We start from the raw sequence: 15,796 nt of genomic DNA, 5'->3' as shown, positions 1-15,796 counted from the left end.
TAATTATCAAACTTAAGTATGGGTTAACATTACATTAAACTGTCATGTGGTTGGTTTTGACATTGGCTGTCATGAGGCATTATAACAGTGTCATGAATATTTTTCTTGACCTCGACTACAGTGGTACACATTGAATTTGTCATTTAAAATGTTATAATGGCCTCATGACAGCCAATGTCAAAACCAACCACCTGACAGTTTAATGTAATGTTAACCCATAAAGCTAAGTGGTTTCTTAAGTTTGATAATTAATCTGCTATGTCATGTTTATGACATATTAATGACAGATTGTGTTGTCTTAGTAATGTCAAGTTGTCATGACAAAGACATCTCAAACAATGTCATATTTGCATTAAAAATGTCATAATTGAGCGAATGACACTTAATGACAGTCGTCATAAACATGCATAAAACCTCATGTGTCATGTCATGATTACGAAGGTGTCATGTCAGTCTTATGCACACCCCTTCAAGTAAAGTGTTACCAACAAGTCTTTCAAATCTAAACAATAGGTTTATCTGAAGAACAGACCAAAATTAAATACAATTTAATGGGAAAAAAGGCAATCGTACAGGTTTAGAATGACATGAGGGTGGAAAATTTAAAATATTAGTAGACAAAAACAGTTTTGAAAGTGACGTGTACTAGGACCTTTATCCAAACACTAAGTCAATCCCTCACAACCTTTTAAGATTGGTGGTTTTTCTTCTGTATGTAATGTAGATGCTAGTGAACCGAGCTGATGTAGTTCCTTGACTCATTGTAGATGTAGTTCTCTGTAGCTCTGGATGGTCTCTTGATGTCCTGTTCTAATACAATATTTTCTCTCTTTCTCCCTTTCCCAATCCCACCTCCACATTCCTCCCCTCCTCACTCCCATTTTAACCCATTAACCCGTTCTCCCGGTTCGTTACGTGTCTCCCGTCCTAAAACCCTTCCCTTGTACACGTAACCGTGCTCCCTTTTTTCACCTTTCACCTTTTTATTTTTTCCATGGGACATTGTGTAATTTGCTTGCAGACCCCATAGACCCTGATGTTGATTTGTACGAACTTTTCCATGCTCCATACACTCCAGTACCAGAACCTTTACCCATGCTGCCTCCCGTGGGCGTTCAGGCGTCCGTTCTGAGCCACGACAACATCAAAGTCACATGGGCGGACAACTCGCTGCCCAAGAACCAGAAGATCACAGATGCACGCTATTACACGGTGCGCTGGAAGACCAACATACCTGCAAACACAAAGTTTAAGGTATGGTTAACCGAATCCAAGGATAAGGTGGATCATTTTTGGTTGTTACACCCCCTGACATTGATTTATTAATTTTAGGTGGCTAATACCACCACACTTACTCACACGGTGGTGGGTCTTAAGCCCAACACTTTGTATGAGTTCTCGGTCATGGTGACGAAGGCCCGGAGGACCAGCACCTGGAGCATGACTGCACACGGGACAACTTTTGAAACAAGTACGTACTCTACATGGGGCAGCTTGCGGCGATTGTGTTGCATGGTCATGTGACTGAATACTAATTGCTTTGTAAGAGTGTCTATGGCTGCGTCTCAATTCGCCTACTTATACTACGCCCTAAAAGTATGTACTCTTATTGTGAAGAAAAAGTACATACTTTTGAGTGTGTAGCAAAAGAGTAGGCAAGCTTTGGGACATCTTTAACGGACAGATCATGTCACCGTAAACTGCCCTGTCAATCATCTCGTCACAGTTAAAATCCTCCATTCAATCTAATTTAATCTCTTACCGTTTCGGAGAGAAATTTTGTAGCACGTTCACCTGTGTTTGCAATTTGAATATAATTATGCATTTATAAGTTAATGGCTAAACGTATCTTTACAAAAGTTCACAATGCTGCAGCAGATGCAAAATAATGTGGACAACATTGAAGAAATAAATTTTCGTCAGGTTAGATACTGATAATTAATCACTCAAACCCCTTTTTCTAAACTTTTCTACATAACCGTCGGACTCGCGCGTCCTCCATGTCTGTAGTTTTTTAACACTTTTCACTTGTGTTTGTAGTTCTAACCGAATCCTTGTCCAACGTGCGATGGGTTGTGGGCAATATCAGGCGTTAGAGTGTGCAACGATCTGCACTTCAGATATAGTAGACCATCCGGGTCTCTTTGCAACACTCATTTAAACATACTACGATTTGGGACGTACTAATTCAATTTTTCTAATACTATTTAGGATGGATAGTCTGCGAATTGAGAGGCAGCATATGAGTGTCTATGTCTCTGGGTTAGTTCACCCAAAAAAAAAAATTCTGTCATTTATTACTCACCCTCAGGTCTTCCCAAACCTCTAAGACTTTCGTTCATCTTCTGATCACAAATGAAAATCTTTTTGATGAAATCTGAGAGCTTTCTGTCCGTCCATTGACAGCTACGCAACTTCCCCTTTGACGCTTCAAAAAGTTCATAAAGAGATCGTAAAACTAATCCAAATGAATTTTAGTTTAGTCCAAATTCCCTGAAGAGACTGCTTTATGATAACATATTTAATCTAGTCTTTTACTCACATATAAACATTGATCAGCAAACATAAACAGAAGCTTAACCTCACTTGTTTGACTCGCGAAAACAAACCTCATCTGTTCTTGCAGAAGCTCAAACGTGCTGCGTAACTCGAGAATGAAGCGAACATGATTGAGTTTACCACAACTGATGTGTGAATTGATGAATGTTTATATGTTAATAAAAAGACTCAATTCAATTTGTTCATCGAATAAAGCGATCGAGTCTCTTCAGAAAATTTGGACTAAACAGCTCAATTCATATGATTAGTTTTACGATCTCTTTAATAACTTTTTGAAGAGTCAAAGTGGTAGTTGCGTAAACTGTCAATGGAGGGACAGAAATCTCTCAGATTTCATCAAAAAGATCTTCATTTGTGTTCTGAAGATGAACGAAAGTCTTACGGGTTTGGAACGGCATGACGGTGATTAATGACAAGACATTTTCATTTTTGGGTGAACTAACCCTTTAAAGGTTCTCTAAGTGATCCTGGGTGACGTCACTTCTTGTTGACGTTCGAACTATTGTCAAACAAAACGGAGGCTAGCTAGACCCTCCCTCCTCCTCATCCGCACACTAACCCCCCAAACCACACCCCCCAAAACCTTCTTGTCGGTCATTGGCTGGAACAGTTTGTTATGTTTTGGGGAGCGGGTCGCCGCAGTTTGCTTTTGTTGCTGTGTGTGGATCCTGGGCTGTCTACAGAGATCGCGTTTCTTTACAGTGTGTTCAGGGGACAGGCAGCCAGCGGTTAGGGAGGAGATGTTTGCTGTATGTGACAAAAAATGTTTTGGCCTAAAAAACGCGTGATATCGCTTAGAGCACCTTTAAGGCCCGGTTATAATTCATTTTCCGTGTTCCGCTCGCTCCACCTTGCGCGTTCACACCAAACGCGAATAGATCGTCAAATTCGCGTCTAGTTGGACGCTTGAACATTTTAAATCCATTCGCGTCCAAAGCGAAATTGACGCGTGTAAAAAGAAAGCGTTTGAAGCGAAATTGACGCGCGAATGAGGCGAATTCCCGTCTGCCGTGCTAAACGCCTCATTCGCACCGCAGGAGCTCTAGATGCTCGTAAACGAGTCTTAGGGCCCTTACATACTCAACGCATCGGTACGCATACGCAAGGCTACACATCGCTACGCTTCGGCCGCCATTATGCGTCGATGCGTAGCCAAATGTGTCATCCTAGTTTTTGATACGCGACGCGCCGATGCACGCAATACTATGCGTTGTCGGTGGGGGCGTATGTACAGTAATGTACATAAAAAGGTATATTATTATGTTTACAGAAGAAGAAGATTTGAATACAATGGCGGGCGAAGAGGAAAAGTTATGCGAGCTTGTTCGTATACATTCTTTGTTGCCGCCGATGTAAAATCAGCAATATGCACTCCTCTTCAGTTGCCATTTTGATCTGAATATTACGTGACCCGACTCTAGACTCTACTACCCCCTGCTGCGCGATCGGTGTATTGCATTTCACGCATCGCCGGTGACGCTTGTGTACTATGAAAAGGAGCGCGTAGCTCGCGTTGCTTGCTCGCGTTGACTATGTAACGGCCCTTATTGACTTAACATTGATATCACTCGCGCCAGACGCTTTATTCGCGTTTGGTGTGAACGCACCATTATGAAAATTACGTCACGCGGTCAGTGTGCAGACCGTTGAGAAACACGGATGGTCGGGGTATACTTTGGGCTTTGCGTTCATTTTAATTTTATATCGTTTTAAAAAACTTGCATGCCATTTTCAAGAGAAGATTCAGTTTAATAACCCATCAAGTAAAAAGTAATAACAATAAGCTGATTTTTGGCTGTTTTGTTGTGCATGTAAACGCACTTAATGAGCATTAAACTTTGAAATAAACATCAAGTGTGAGTGAATTTCTCTATTTGTAGTCTTGAATCATTTTGTCTTTCTCCCCAGTCCCAAGTTCTGCACCTAAAGATGTGACTGTAGTGAGCAAAGAGGGACGACCACGAACCATCATCGTCAACTGGCAGCCGCCTTCAGAAGCCAATGGCAAGATCACAGGTGACAATGTTATTAAAAATTTAGCACCGGTTATAGACAGTGACAGTTTATTTTGCCTTAAACCACAGTCACACTAGACTTTGAACACACAAAAGTGTCTCTTTTGACTGCGGTGTCTCTTTTGTCTACTCTACTCCACTTTACTGCTATCCTTTGCTTCAGCAAAGAGGTCACTGTGTGACGTATCAGGGTCACACGTCTTCACATGATACAAAATTCACTAACTTTAAACTCAAGAACACAGCGAAATGTGTGTGAGCTTGCGTTTCGCGTCTGCATTTGCATCCCGTGAATGGAAGTCAGTGGACCAAAAAAGGTGTTTTGTGACCACCTCATATAATCATCTACAACATGCCTCTGTATCACTTTCTCTGCCTTCCCAGGTTACATCATTTATTACAGCACTGATGTGAATGCAGAGGTTCATGATTGGGTCATTGAACCAGTAGTGGGAAACAGGCTAACCCATCAAATTCAGGAGCTGACCCTTGATACCACCTACTACTTCAAGATCCAGGCGCGCAACTCCAAGGGGATGGGTCCCATGTCTGAAGCTGTCCAGTTTCGCACTCCTAAAGGTAAACCAGCTGATTCACTGAGACATTTTTCATCTGATGAATGAGAACAATCACTGCTGCCTGATGAAAAGACCAGTATATGTAGGGATATGAATCCCAAGATACGATGCGATACTGGTGTAACCGCCAGAAGAGACCAACTAGCATGCTGTTCTTTCCTGCAGGGTTTGGTTGCAAAATTATGTTAACTCTTTCCCTGCCAGCGTTTAAAAAAAAGAAGCTTTTTAAAAAACAAAAAACCTGTTTTATTTTAGCTTCATGTATTTCTTTTTTTTATCAACATTTGGGTAAGCAACGGATGGAGTAGATCGAGTCCATCAACACCCCAAAGCTTCACAGTCCTGTAGCTCGTCCTGGGTCGACATTTCATTCAGTAACATTAGACAGTTTTGATTAATATGCTGTTTAATGTTGATTATCGCGTTATTTTACATATGTATCTGCTTACATATGCTATCGCTTGTTTCTGCATCTTCTTCGCATGTATTAAGGAGATTCAGTACTCTTTTAGAAGATGCATAATAGCGCCCCCTACCATATAAAAATGAAAACATGGAAAGCCGAAAATTTCCGTCAATGGCGGGGAAAGAGTTAAAGGACAAGTTCGGTATTTTACACTTAAACCATTCTATTTCATCAGAAACGATCTTAAAACAGGGCTTTAAGTGTAAAATACCGAACTTGTCCTTTAACATATACTCTATTTTTTACCTAATCTCAAGCTTAAAGGGATACTCCACTTTTTTTGGAAATAGGCTCATTTTACAACTCCCCCAGAGTTAAACTGTTGAGTTTTACCGTTTTTGAATCCATTCAGCCGATCTCCGGTTCTGGCGGTACCACTTTTAGCATAGCTTAGCATAGATCATTGAAGTGGACAAGACCATTAGCATTTCTAAAAAAAAAAAATGACCAAAGAGTTTCGATATTTTTCCTATTTAAAACTTGACTCTTCTGTAGTTACATCGTGCACTAAGAAAAAGTGGAGTATCCCTTTAACCCTTTGCGTTTACCCTGACATCACTGATCTTTCATGCTTAGCTCTGACTGCACGCCTCTCTCCCTCTAACTTGTCTCTTCTCCTGCTTTGCCATGCTAGCCGAACCCTCTGACAAAATGGCTAATGACCAAGGTAATTGCTCTCTCTTCTCTTATTCCACTAATGTCCTCAAATAGAAGTGAGCAGCTTGTTTTCCCTGCGCACTGAAATTCATCAGCAGTCACAGAAAGATCCAGTTGGTGTATAGCTGGAAAACATCTTATTTGCCTGCCTGACTGCCGAATTTATCAGTAGGATGCACGTGGCTACACCTTCATACTACTAACAGTCTTTCTCCAAGCAAGTTTTTCTCAAAAGATGAGCGTCATGCTCTTCTCAGAAGTGTGCAGCTGGTGGTTTATCTTTTTAAGCTGCATGTTATTTTACCAATGGATTGAACACGACTTTAAATGAGAGTTGTAGATTCCTGTGCCACTTGCCAATTCTTCTTATTTGAACTCTTGTAGCTTCAGGACCAGTGAAACTAGGAAGACCCTCATCACCAGATCAAGGCTTTGGATCAGGTGGTAAGTTTCCAAAAGACACACTGGAAGTAACCTAGCAATGGCTTAACAATGATGTAGCATAGCGACAATCAAAAACACGCCTTTGTACTATACCTACTATCACCTAGAAATACTATAACAAGCACCCACTAGTCCCTTAACAACGCCCTTGCAACTACCTAGCAACATCATATTAACATCCGAGCAAACACCTAGCAACCACTGAACAATGGCATAACACCTGCCTAGTAATCCCTAGCAACCACCCACAACAACTTAACAACATCTTAGGAGTGCCTTTCAACCACCTTATCAACACCTAGCAACAGCTTAGCAATGCCTTAGAAAACCCCACCCAGTCCCTAGCAACCACTCAAAACAACATAGCAACACCTTAATAATGACCTAGCAACACTCTAGCGGCATCTTGCAATCATCTAGCAACACCTTATCAACAACATATTAACACTCCAGCAGCGCCTTGTAACCACCTACCAATGCTCAGAAAACACCTATCTCCAGCTTAGCATTGCCCCACCAATCATCAAGCAAATGCCATAGAAACCTCCCGGTAGGCCCTAGCAACCAACTCAATAACCTAGCAACACCTTCATAAGGTAGCAACCACATAGCAACACCATAGCAGCATCTTACAATTGCCTACCATGAACATACTGACACACTAGCAACCACTCAGTTGCCTCCAACAACCTAGCAACTCCTTTATAACAACCTAGCTACCACCTAGCAATGCCCTATTAACAACATGCTAACACACTAGCGACCACTCGGTAGCCCCCAACAACCTAGAAACACCTTAATAGTACATAATAACACCATAGCAATGGCATTCAACCACCTAACAAAGCTCATCAACTGTATATTATTAATATAGTAAACACATAGCTTAACAGTGCCCTACCAATCACCTAGCAATGCCATAACTACCACCCAATAGTCCCTATCACCCAAAAAAAAAAAACATAGCAATTTAGCATAGCATAGCAGCTTTGCAATTCCATAGCAATCACCCAGTAGTACAACAACCTAGCAACACCTTAATAACAACCTAGCTACTACCTAGCAATGCCCTATCAACAGCATATTAACACCCTAGCAAACACTTTGCAACAGTTTAGCGATGCCATCCCTTAGTCTTTATCAACCACCCATAAAAACCTAGCAACACCTTAGTAACATCATAGCAATGCCATGCAACCTGCTCATCAACAGTATATTAATAACCAAGAAAACATCTAGCTTCGCCGTGCCCCACCAATCACATAGCAATGTTACACTAGTCCCTAACATCAACTCTAGCAACACCTTAGCAACACCTTAGCAGTGCCTTGCAACCACCTAGCAATGCTTTATCAACTACATTTTACCACCCTTTGTAAACACTTAGCAATAGCTTACCAACGCCCAAGCAACCACATAGCAGTACTCAACCAACTCCCTCTCAGTTTCTGTCTGTCAGGTCGTTCTGTCATAAACATTCAAGGCTTTAAAAACTTTCAGGCAAGAATTTGACAAAGTAACAGTTTGTCTTGATCAATTTTCCTTTCCTTATAACGTTGTAACCGCAGATATTCCACGTTTCAGGGAAACCAGACATGTCTGGCACTGGTGATAACCACATCCTGGTTATTGTCATCATTGTGTCCGTGGGAGCATTTACCATCATTGTGGTGGTGGTTGGCGCCTTCCTGTGTACACGCCGTACCACAACACAGCAGAAGAAGTAAGTTCCTCACAAAGTTCAAGTTCAGATCTCCTAATGATGAGCAGTCCTAATCCTCGAGTCCTGGCGTAAGGGTAAATGTGTTTGCTACAACCTTCCCTCAAACTCTTTGATATGATCTCCAGGAAACGTGCAGCCTGCAAGTCCGCCAATGGATCCCACAAGTATAAGGGAAACTCCAAAGATCTGAAGCCACCAGACCTCTGGATCCACCACGAACGTTTGGAGCTAAAGCCTATTGACAAATCGCCCGAAACCAATCCAGTAATGACCGACACGCCAATCCCCCGATCCTCCCAAGACATCACCCCGGTTGACGGCTCCATGGATCCTATGCTCCAGAGACGCAACTCGTACCGTGGTAAGAACTGTGATTTAAAGACCCCATGAAATCAAAAAGTTTGGTCTGTTAAGGCCATCTTTATATGCCGGAGAAATAAGCTTGCAGCCATGTTTAGGATGTTGTGCTTGAACTTTAGTTTTTTTGCGGTAGCTCTGTATATTTCTATGGCTTTGCTATCGAAGAGTAATTAGCTGGTAAAGTGGATTTACTTATGATTTACTTATCATAACTAATGCCAATCCGAGCGGTTCATTCATAAATCTGTAAGATCTTACCTTCATGCTGTGGAAATACAAACCGGAAGACTGAACACTATGAGCGCTGCGCTAAAAAGGGGCGGGGCTACATAAGGTCTATACTAGTAAACTCCTAGATATTTTGTCGTATTTATTGTATTGCTCTTCTGGTAAAATGGAAAGCCCCCCCCCCAACACCATGTTGCAAATCATTGTTTTGCCACGCTATGATGTAAACTGAAGGATATTGGCTATTTAAAAAAAGACCCAACTTCCGGTTCAATTAGGAAATACATCAACACAGTAAAGAAATGTCTAACAATTTCATGGGGTCTTTAAACCACCTTCACCTGCTGCATCATCCATGACATCATTCCAGCTGCTGCTTCTGATGGATGCTTCAATGTCACGTCTTCTATTTGTCATTATTGCTTGAGATTGGCATGTTCCTTGCTTAAAATGGAAAAAAAACGGGCAGCCTTGTTTCTTTTGTTTTCGTGGCATGAATGGTGATATCCATCTGCTGCTGCCTACTCCTACAGCTCTCTGATGTGTGCGTTTACACTGCCCTCTAATGGACAAACAATAGAGTCTCACTGCATTAGTGAACACACCACATGATCTTGGCAACTTACTCTAGGAAGTCAGCTGGTAGTATTCACAGGGCTCTTGTATTAGGAGCCTGTCTCAATCTGATTAGCTGGTCGCTGTCTGATTTGCAGGCCATGAATCAGAGGACAGCATGTCTACACTGGCAAGCCGTCGGGGAATGAGACCTAAAATGATGATGCCCTTTGATGCACAACCCCCTCAGCGTAAGTGTATTATCCTGAACCAGGGACCAGACCCCTTTTCTTTCAGTTAGGATATTAAACAGTTTATGCTCTTTAGAATAACATATAGTCCTCAAAAAAGGTTCCCTGAGTTCATTATTGTAGTTGTAGGCCAAAAAAAACATACTCTACTCAAGTACATGGATGCTAATGTCTTTAGCTGTTGTTGCGTTTCAAAATGCATCAAAATGTTCAGGTCAACTGCTATGATGGCCGAGCAACAGTTTATTGCTCACCAAATTAAAGTTATTTTAACTTTCTACATGTTTATAGTTAACTACATAAATAAGAACAGGTAACTATCACCCCTATTGAGTACAGAGGTTTCCTAGCACCACAGAACGAGAGCGAGTTGACCAAGCATTTGCGTCTGCATTTGTCTAGAGTATGTTTCTAGTCTTACAATAATTCATTAACCTAGCATGTCTTTCAGTCTCTGTAGTTCTTTGTTTGCATGAGCAGATGTTATAGATGCACCATGCTCTCCATAATCTCATAGCCTTGTGTGCAAGGTCTAAACCATGGCGCTCTATTATGTGTGTCCGTTCGCAGCTGTGATTAGTGCTCACCCCATCCATTCCCTCGATAACCATCACCATCATTATCACTTGGGCAGCCTGGCCTCGCCGACACGCAGCTATCTCCACCACCAGAGCAGCACACGGTCCATCGCCACCCCCATCTCTCATCTAGACAGGGCAGAGTCCACAGGTGAGAGTGCATCAGTGGGCCTTTGTTAAGGCCCTAAGTCCACGTTGAGTCACTCCATATGAAGCTGGAATATGTTCTTCTTTCCTCTCAAAATTGAGGTATACTTGGTTGGTGACCAAGGGATTGTAGTGAATCTCTTTACTTCCCTCTTTATCTCTCTCTGTGTGAACATACCTCCTTCTTCAGCACTTGCTTTAGACGAGTAAAAGCTTCATAACATTTGTATCACTTCTCATATTCCCTCCAGCTGAAACCAACTTAAAGTGGTAGCTGGTATTACATGGTTTTTAGCTGGTTTAAGCTGTTCTAGATGGTTGACCAATTTGAAGGCAACATGAAATTAAAAGTTAACCTATTTACTTTCTTGAAGTCTACATGGAATGAAGATTCTGATCTGTTTTCTAAATGCACGTTATTGGTCTTGAGTACGATTCATCGAATCAAAATTTCAAAACCCTTATCCTTCTGGTCAAATGGCAGACTTCTTTCTGGTGACGCATACCATACTGATTAAATCATTTAGTCCACTAAGGAAAGGCCCCTTTTCACTTCGTGTTTCACTCAGAAATACGTAAAATTTATTGCGGATTCATCTTGACTTTAAGCAGGCTTTTTAATGATGTCAGTCTGTAAGTTTCTCACATGCAAAACCTCACATGTGCTGACCCAGGTGCTGTTGTAATTACAGAGTCTGTAAGGAACACCCCTAGTGCCGACCTGCTCCCTCCGTCTGGGCAGCCCTCCTGTACCACTGACCTTTCAGAGACAGACATTAGCTACCACAGCTCAGTCACTGAGGAGGAGCCAGCTTTCGCTACGCCCACAGCACACGTTCGTCCCACACACCCACTCAAGAGTTTTGCAGTGCCGGCCGTCCCAGCTCACCCCATGTATGACTCGGCAGCATTGCCTAGCACTCCATTGCTGTCTCAGACAGGTAACTACCCTTTTTACACCAGATATGTACATCTATCTTGGGTGATCCAATCTGTAGTGTCTAAAATAATGGCATTTAACATATAAAAGATGTTTAACATAATCAGGCACATTCATTGAATGAAAGCTAATCTCATTGGCAGAGTTAAGGGATATAAATATGTTCTTCTTATCATCATTGAGCTAAAAAACAATATATATATATATATATATATGTTGCCAACCAAGATTTACCCTATTCCAAGCTATAACATGTGTAGCATAAGTACTGTTTGTGGAATATTGAGCCTAAACGTATAAAGTGAGAATATAAGTGGACCTAGAATAGATCCTTGTGGGACGCCACAGTTTAGTGTTGCTGAATAGGAAGGCAAATTCCCAATACTGATGGAAAAGTTCTGTCTTTAAATAAAAAACTAATTTATGCCAATACCTTGTACAGTTGCAAGTACCAATAGTTGTCACACTTCAAATGAGCCTAACCATATATATTGCGTATATAATAGGACCTAGAATAGATCCTTGTGGGACGCCACAGTTTAGTGTTGCTGAATAGGAAGGCAAATTCCCAATACTGATGGAAAAGTTCTGTCTTTAAATAAAAACTAATTTATGCCAATACCTTGTACAGTTGCAAGTACCAATAGTTGTCACACTTCAAATGAGCCTAACCGTATATATTGGGTATATAATAGGACCTAGAATAGATCCTTGTGGGACGCCACAGTTTAGTGTTGCTGAATAGGAAGGCAAATTACCAATACAGATGGAAAATGTTCTGTCTTTTAAAGCGGTGGTATAATGCCCCTTTTCACAAGATGTAAAATAAGTCACAGAGTGTGTATGTGAAGTTTTAGCTCAAAATACCCCACTGATATTTTTTATAAAGCATGTTAAAATTGTCACTTTTTGAGGGTGAGCAAAAACGCACCGTTTTTGTGTCTGTCCCTTTAAATGCAAATGAGCTGCTGCTCGCGGCACAGAGGGCAGAGCTTCAACAGCTTGTGTCATTTTACCTAACACAGACATGCACTGAAAATTTCAAAAACTTTCAGCCTTTTATGTTCAAATCAGAGTCAGACAGTGACAATATGTAGAAAACAACAGGACATTTCTGTATGGTTAGTTGATGAATTTATGTAGCTTATGTGTAGTTATCTTCTAGTCATTGATTAGCATATTCTGTCATGATAATCTATAAATCGCATTCCCGGGGGCGGGGTTTATGTAAATTTTAGGGTTAGTGATGTCACTAACCCGGGAGGAATGTTGTGTAGTCCCTACCAGCCGTTTGTTGTAGTCCTTAAAAAGCAATTTCTTTAAAAGCAAATATCTTCCTTTGCATTGTAACTTTGCAGATGTTGTTTATGCATCAAACAGCAACATTACACACTAACTAAAGTTAGAAAAGTGAAATTATAATCAACCACCCCTTTAAATAGAAAACTAATTCATGCCAGTACCTTGTACAGTTGCAGGTACCAATAGTTGTCACACTTCAAATGAGCCTAAACGTATACAGTGTGAATATAATTGGACCTAGAATAGAACCTTGTGGGACGCCACAGTTTAGAGTTGCTGAATAGGAAGGCAAATTACCAATACAGATGGAAAAGGTTCTGTCTTTTAAATAGAAAACTAATTTATACCAGTTCCTTGTACAGTTCCAATAGTTGTCACACTCCAAATGCTCTAAAAATAAATGCAATTTGTGCATCTTTATTTTGAATAGTATAAAGTTTCATGGTTAAGAAGGAGAAAGACAGACACTGACTTGTGATTGTTTCAGGGCCTCACTCAGTTAAAACAGCCTCTATCGGTACATTGGGAAGGACGAGGACTCCTATGCCTGTCATAGTTCCAAGTGCACCGGATGGTTCGGAAGGCATCAGACTTCATGAAGATGCAGGGAGTGTGAGTACTTTTGCTTCTATAATGCACTGTACTACAGAGGTTAGAAAACATCTGGAATATCACTCACTATACAAACTTCCATGTATGTGATTTAAAGCTGCAGTCCGTATCTTTTCCTCTTTGTCGCCATCTCTCTGTTCGAAATCTGTAACTGCAGTGATTCGCGGAATTATCATCTTTACGTGGGTTGTAAATCGGCATGAAACAGCGCGGATGAACACAGTGCTTTGAGGCGAGTGCTGCTGTCAGTCACCGCGCTGTGTGGATACTGGCATACAGAATCACAGATTCACTTTTTGAAAGTTTGACCAACATAAGAATTTTCATCAGAAAATGTCTTCTGAACAAGTAACATCCATTTTTGTTCTGACCAACTAAGGGGGAAAAAGCATTCGACATGATAAGCTTCGTTAGATTTAATCAACGCGATTTACAGCAACCGTGCAAATTATAGCCTACTGTTCTCAAATTGTTCATGTTAACAACATCACATCAGCATTGCGTGACTAATGTTAAATTTAATGTGTTTTATGGTTACCTGTGTAGTTCAGAATTCATATTCTCCATAATAGCAAAACGAGAAAGGCACAACAAAGGAAAACTCCATAACTGTGTGAATTAAGAAAACGTACTGTTACACGATTGAACTATTGAAATGTCTTACTTGTTCAGCAGAAAAAAGCCGTCTCTTCTCCCTTCAAAACACGGAGTTCACGCACTTTTCAAAAGCCCCGCCGATGTTTAAATCCTTGTGTTCGCATGAGACGGTTTCTTTCTCTTTCTCTAGCCACCTTAAATCCGAAGTACGAAGTCTTTTGGGTTTTATAACTGCTGAATCTCCAGTTGACACTGATGATTGTTGTTTGGATCTTTCTGGATGCCATAAGTTTAATTATGTAAAGTGCTGCGAGAAAAGCCTATACATCTAAACATCTCGTCACGCGCAGTATAGCCGGCTAGCCGAAACTCCTTCTTTATGTGTACGGGTGTGACGTAATGACGCAAAGACATGCTCGAATTGCCCGCGGAAACCCACCAGTACCACTGGAATTACAATCATTATTACAAGCTATCCGTTTTGAATCTAGCTATGGCAAGCAGATAGTTTTGACCACTGGCAGAATAAGTTTTGTTTAATATAATTATTTTGGATTATTTTTAACTTAAAAAAGCTACGGACTGCAGCTTTAAAATTTTTTTTTTTTAACAAAACCATGTACACTTCAGTCATTTCTGTTACTTCTGAATATGCTTGTGTTATAATTAATTCTGGTCAAGCCTGGGAGATTAAACTACAATAAATATAGTTTGATTATGTATACAGTGGCAATACAATTCATCTAAAAGATTAGAAATGAAGAGTTAAAGGGATAGTTCACTTTGAAATAAATTTTTGGTGTGTTTTAGCTTACCTCAAGGGCATCCAAGATGTAGGTGTCTTTGTTTCCACAGTAGTTTCAATTTTGATATTTTTAGGTCAAACCGTTCTTGTCTGTCAGTCATATAATGCAGGTCTATGGTCACCACCTCAAAGAGCATGCACAGAGAAGTCCAAATTACACATGATTTAATGACTCGTAAATGTAAGTACACATTGATGGCCTAAGACACGAAACGAGCGGTTTGTGTGAGAAAACGAACAGTATTTATATCGATTTTACCTCTTGTAACCACAGCCACGTCCAAGTGATCTGAGGGCGCCGGCGCTTCGGTGTTTTCCGGAAAGCACTGGAAGTGATCTCTCGCGCGTGTACGTCACTCATACAATTGTTTTATTTTTGTTTTCTTTTACGACGGTTTAAACAACCCGGATAAGCGCAAATTAGTACCATTTTAATTAGCCGTCTTACCCACAATCTCTGTTCTGTGTAAACAATGAGTGACGTACACGTGCGAGAGATCACTTCCAGTGCTTTCCGGAAAAGACCGAAGCGCCGGCGCCCTCAGATCACTTGGACGTGGCTGTGTTTACAAGAGGTAAAATCGATATAAATACTGTTTGTTTTCTCACACAAACCGCTCGTTTCGTGTATTAGGCCATCAATGTGTACTTACATTTACGAGTCATTAAATCATGTGTAATTTGGACTTCTCTGTGCATGCTCTTTGAGGTGGTGACCATAGACCTGCATTATATGACTGACAGACAAGAACGGTTTGACCTAAAAATATCAAAATTGAAACTACTGTGGAAACAAAGACACCTACATCTTGGATGCCCTTGAAGTAAGCTAAAACATATCAAAAATTAATTTCAAAGTGAACTATCCCTTTAAATTTAGCCATCTGCTCCAAAAAAAAAAAAAAAAGTGTTTTATCCAATTTATTATGATAGGGACATGAGGACAATGTATTGTAGTAGAAATGACTTGCTTTCTACA

General features: G+C 40.7%; 1 protein-coding gene across 12 annotated transcripts in view; it reads left to right on the top strand.

Annotated features, from left to right (window-relative positions):
- The window catches only part of neo1a (neogenin 1a), a 224,080-nt gene that overhangs the window by 207,184 nt on the left and 1,100 nt on the right, over positions 1–15,796 (top strand). For 3 of the 12 annotated variants that reach the window (XM_056233176.1, XM_056233172.1, XM_056233177.1), the window contains exons 17-28: positions 1,022–1,254; positions 1,333–1,471; positions 4,468–4,575; positions 4,959–5,153; positions 6,253–6,285; positions 6,660–6,719; positions 8,304–8,442; positions 8,568–8,803; positions 9,744–9,836; positions 10,407–10,565; positions 11,254–11,502; positions 13,291–13,415. In XM_056233176.1, coding sequence (XP_056089151.1) covers positions 1,022–1,254; positions 1,333–1,471; positions 4,468–4,575; positions 4,959–5,153; positions 6,253–6,285; positions 6,660–6,719; positions 8,304–8,442; positions 8,568–8,803; positions 9,744–9,836; positions 10,407–10,565; positions 11,254–11,502; positions 13,291–13,415 — 1,769 coding nt within the window. Of the gene's footprint in view, positions 1–1,021; positions 1,255–1,332; positions 1,472–4,467; positions 4,576–4,958; positions 5,154–6,252; positions 6,286–6,659; positions 6,720–8,303; positions 8,447–8,567; positions 8,804–9,743; positions 9,837–10,406; positions 10,566–11,253; positions 11,503–13,290; positions 13,416–15,796 lie in introns of those variants that run through there. The other 9 variants (XM_056233182.1, XM_056233175.1, XM_056233173.1 and 6 more) reach the window with 7 other exon arrangements.

The sequence above is a fragment of the Rhinichthys klamathensis genome, unplaced genomic scaffold (assembly GCF_029890125.1).
Source record: "Rhinichthys klamathensis goyatoka isolate OS25496 unplaced genomic scaffold, OSU_Roscu_1.1 h1tg000362l_1, whole genome shotgun sequence".
Classification (NCBI taxonomy): domain Eukaryota; kingdom Metazoa; phylum Chordata; class Actinopteri; order Cypriniformes; family Leuciscidae; genus Rhinichthys; species Rhinichthys klamathensis.
This window is presented reverse-complemented; position numbering and strand designations above follow the sequence as displayed.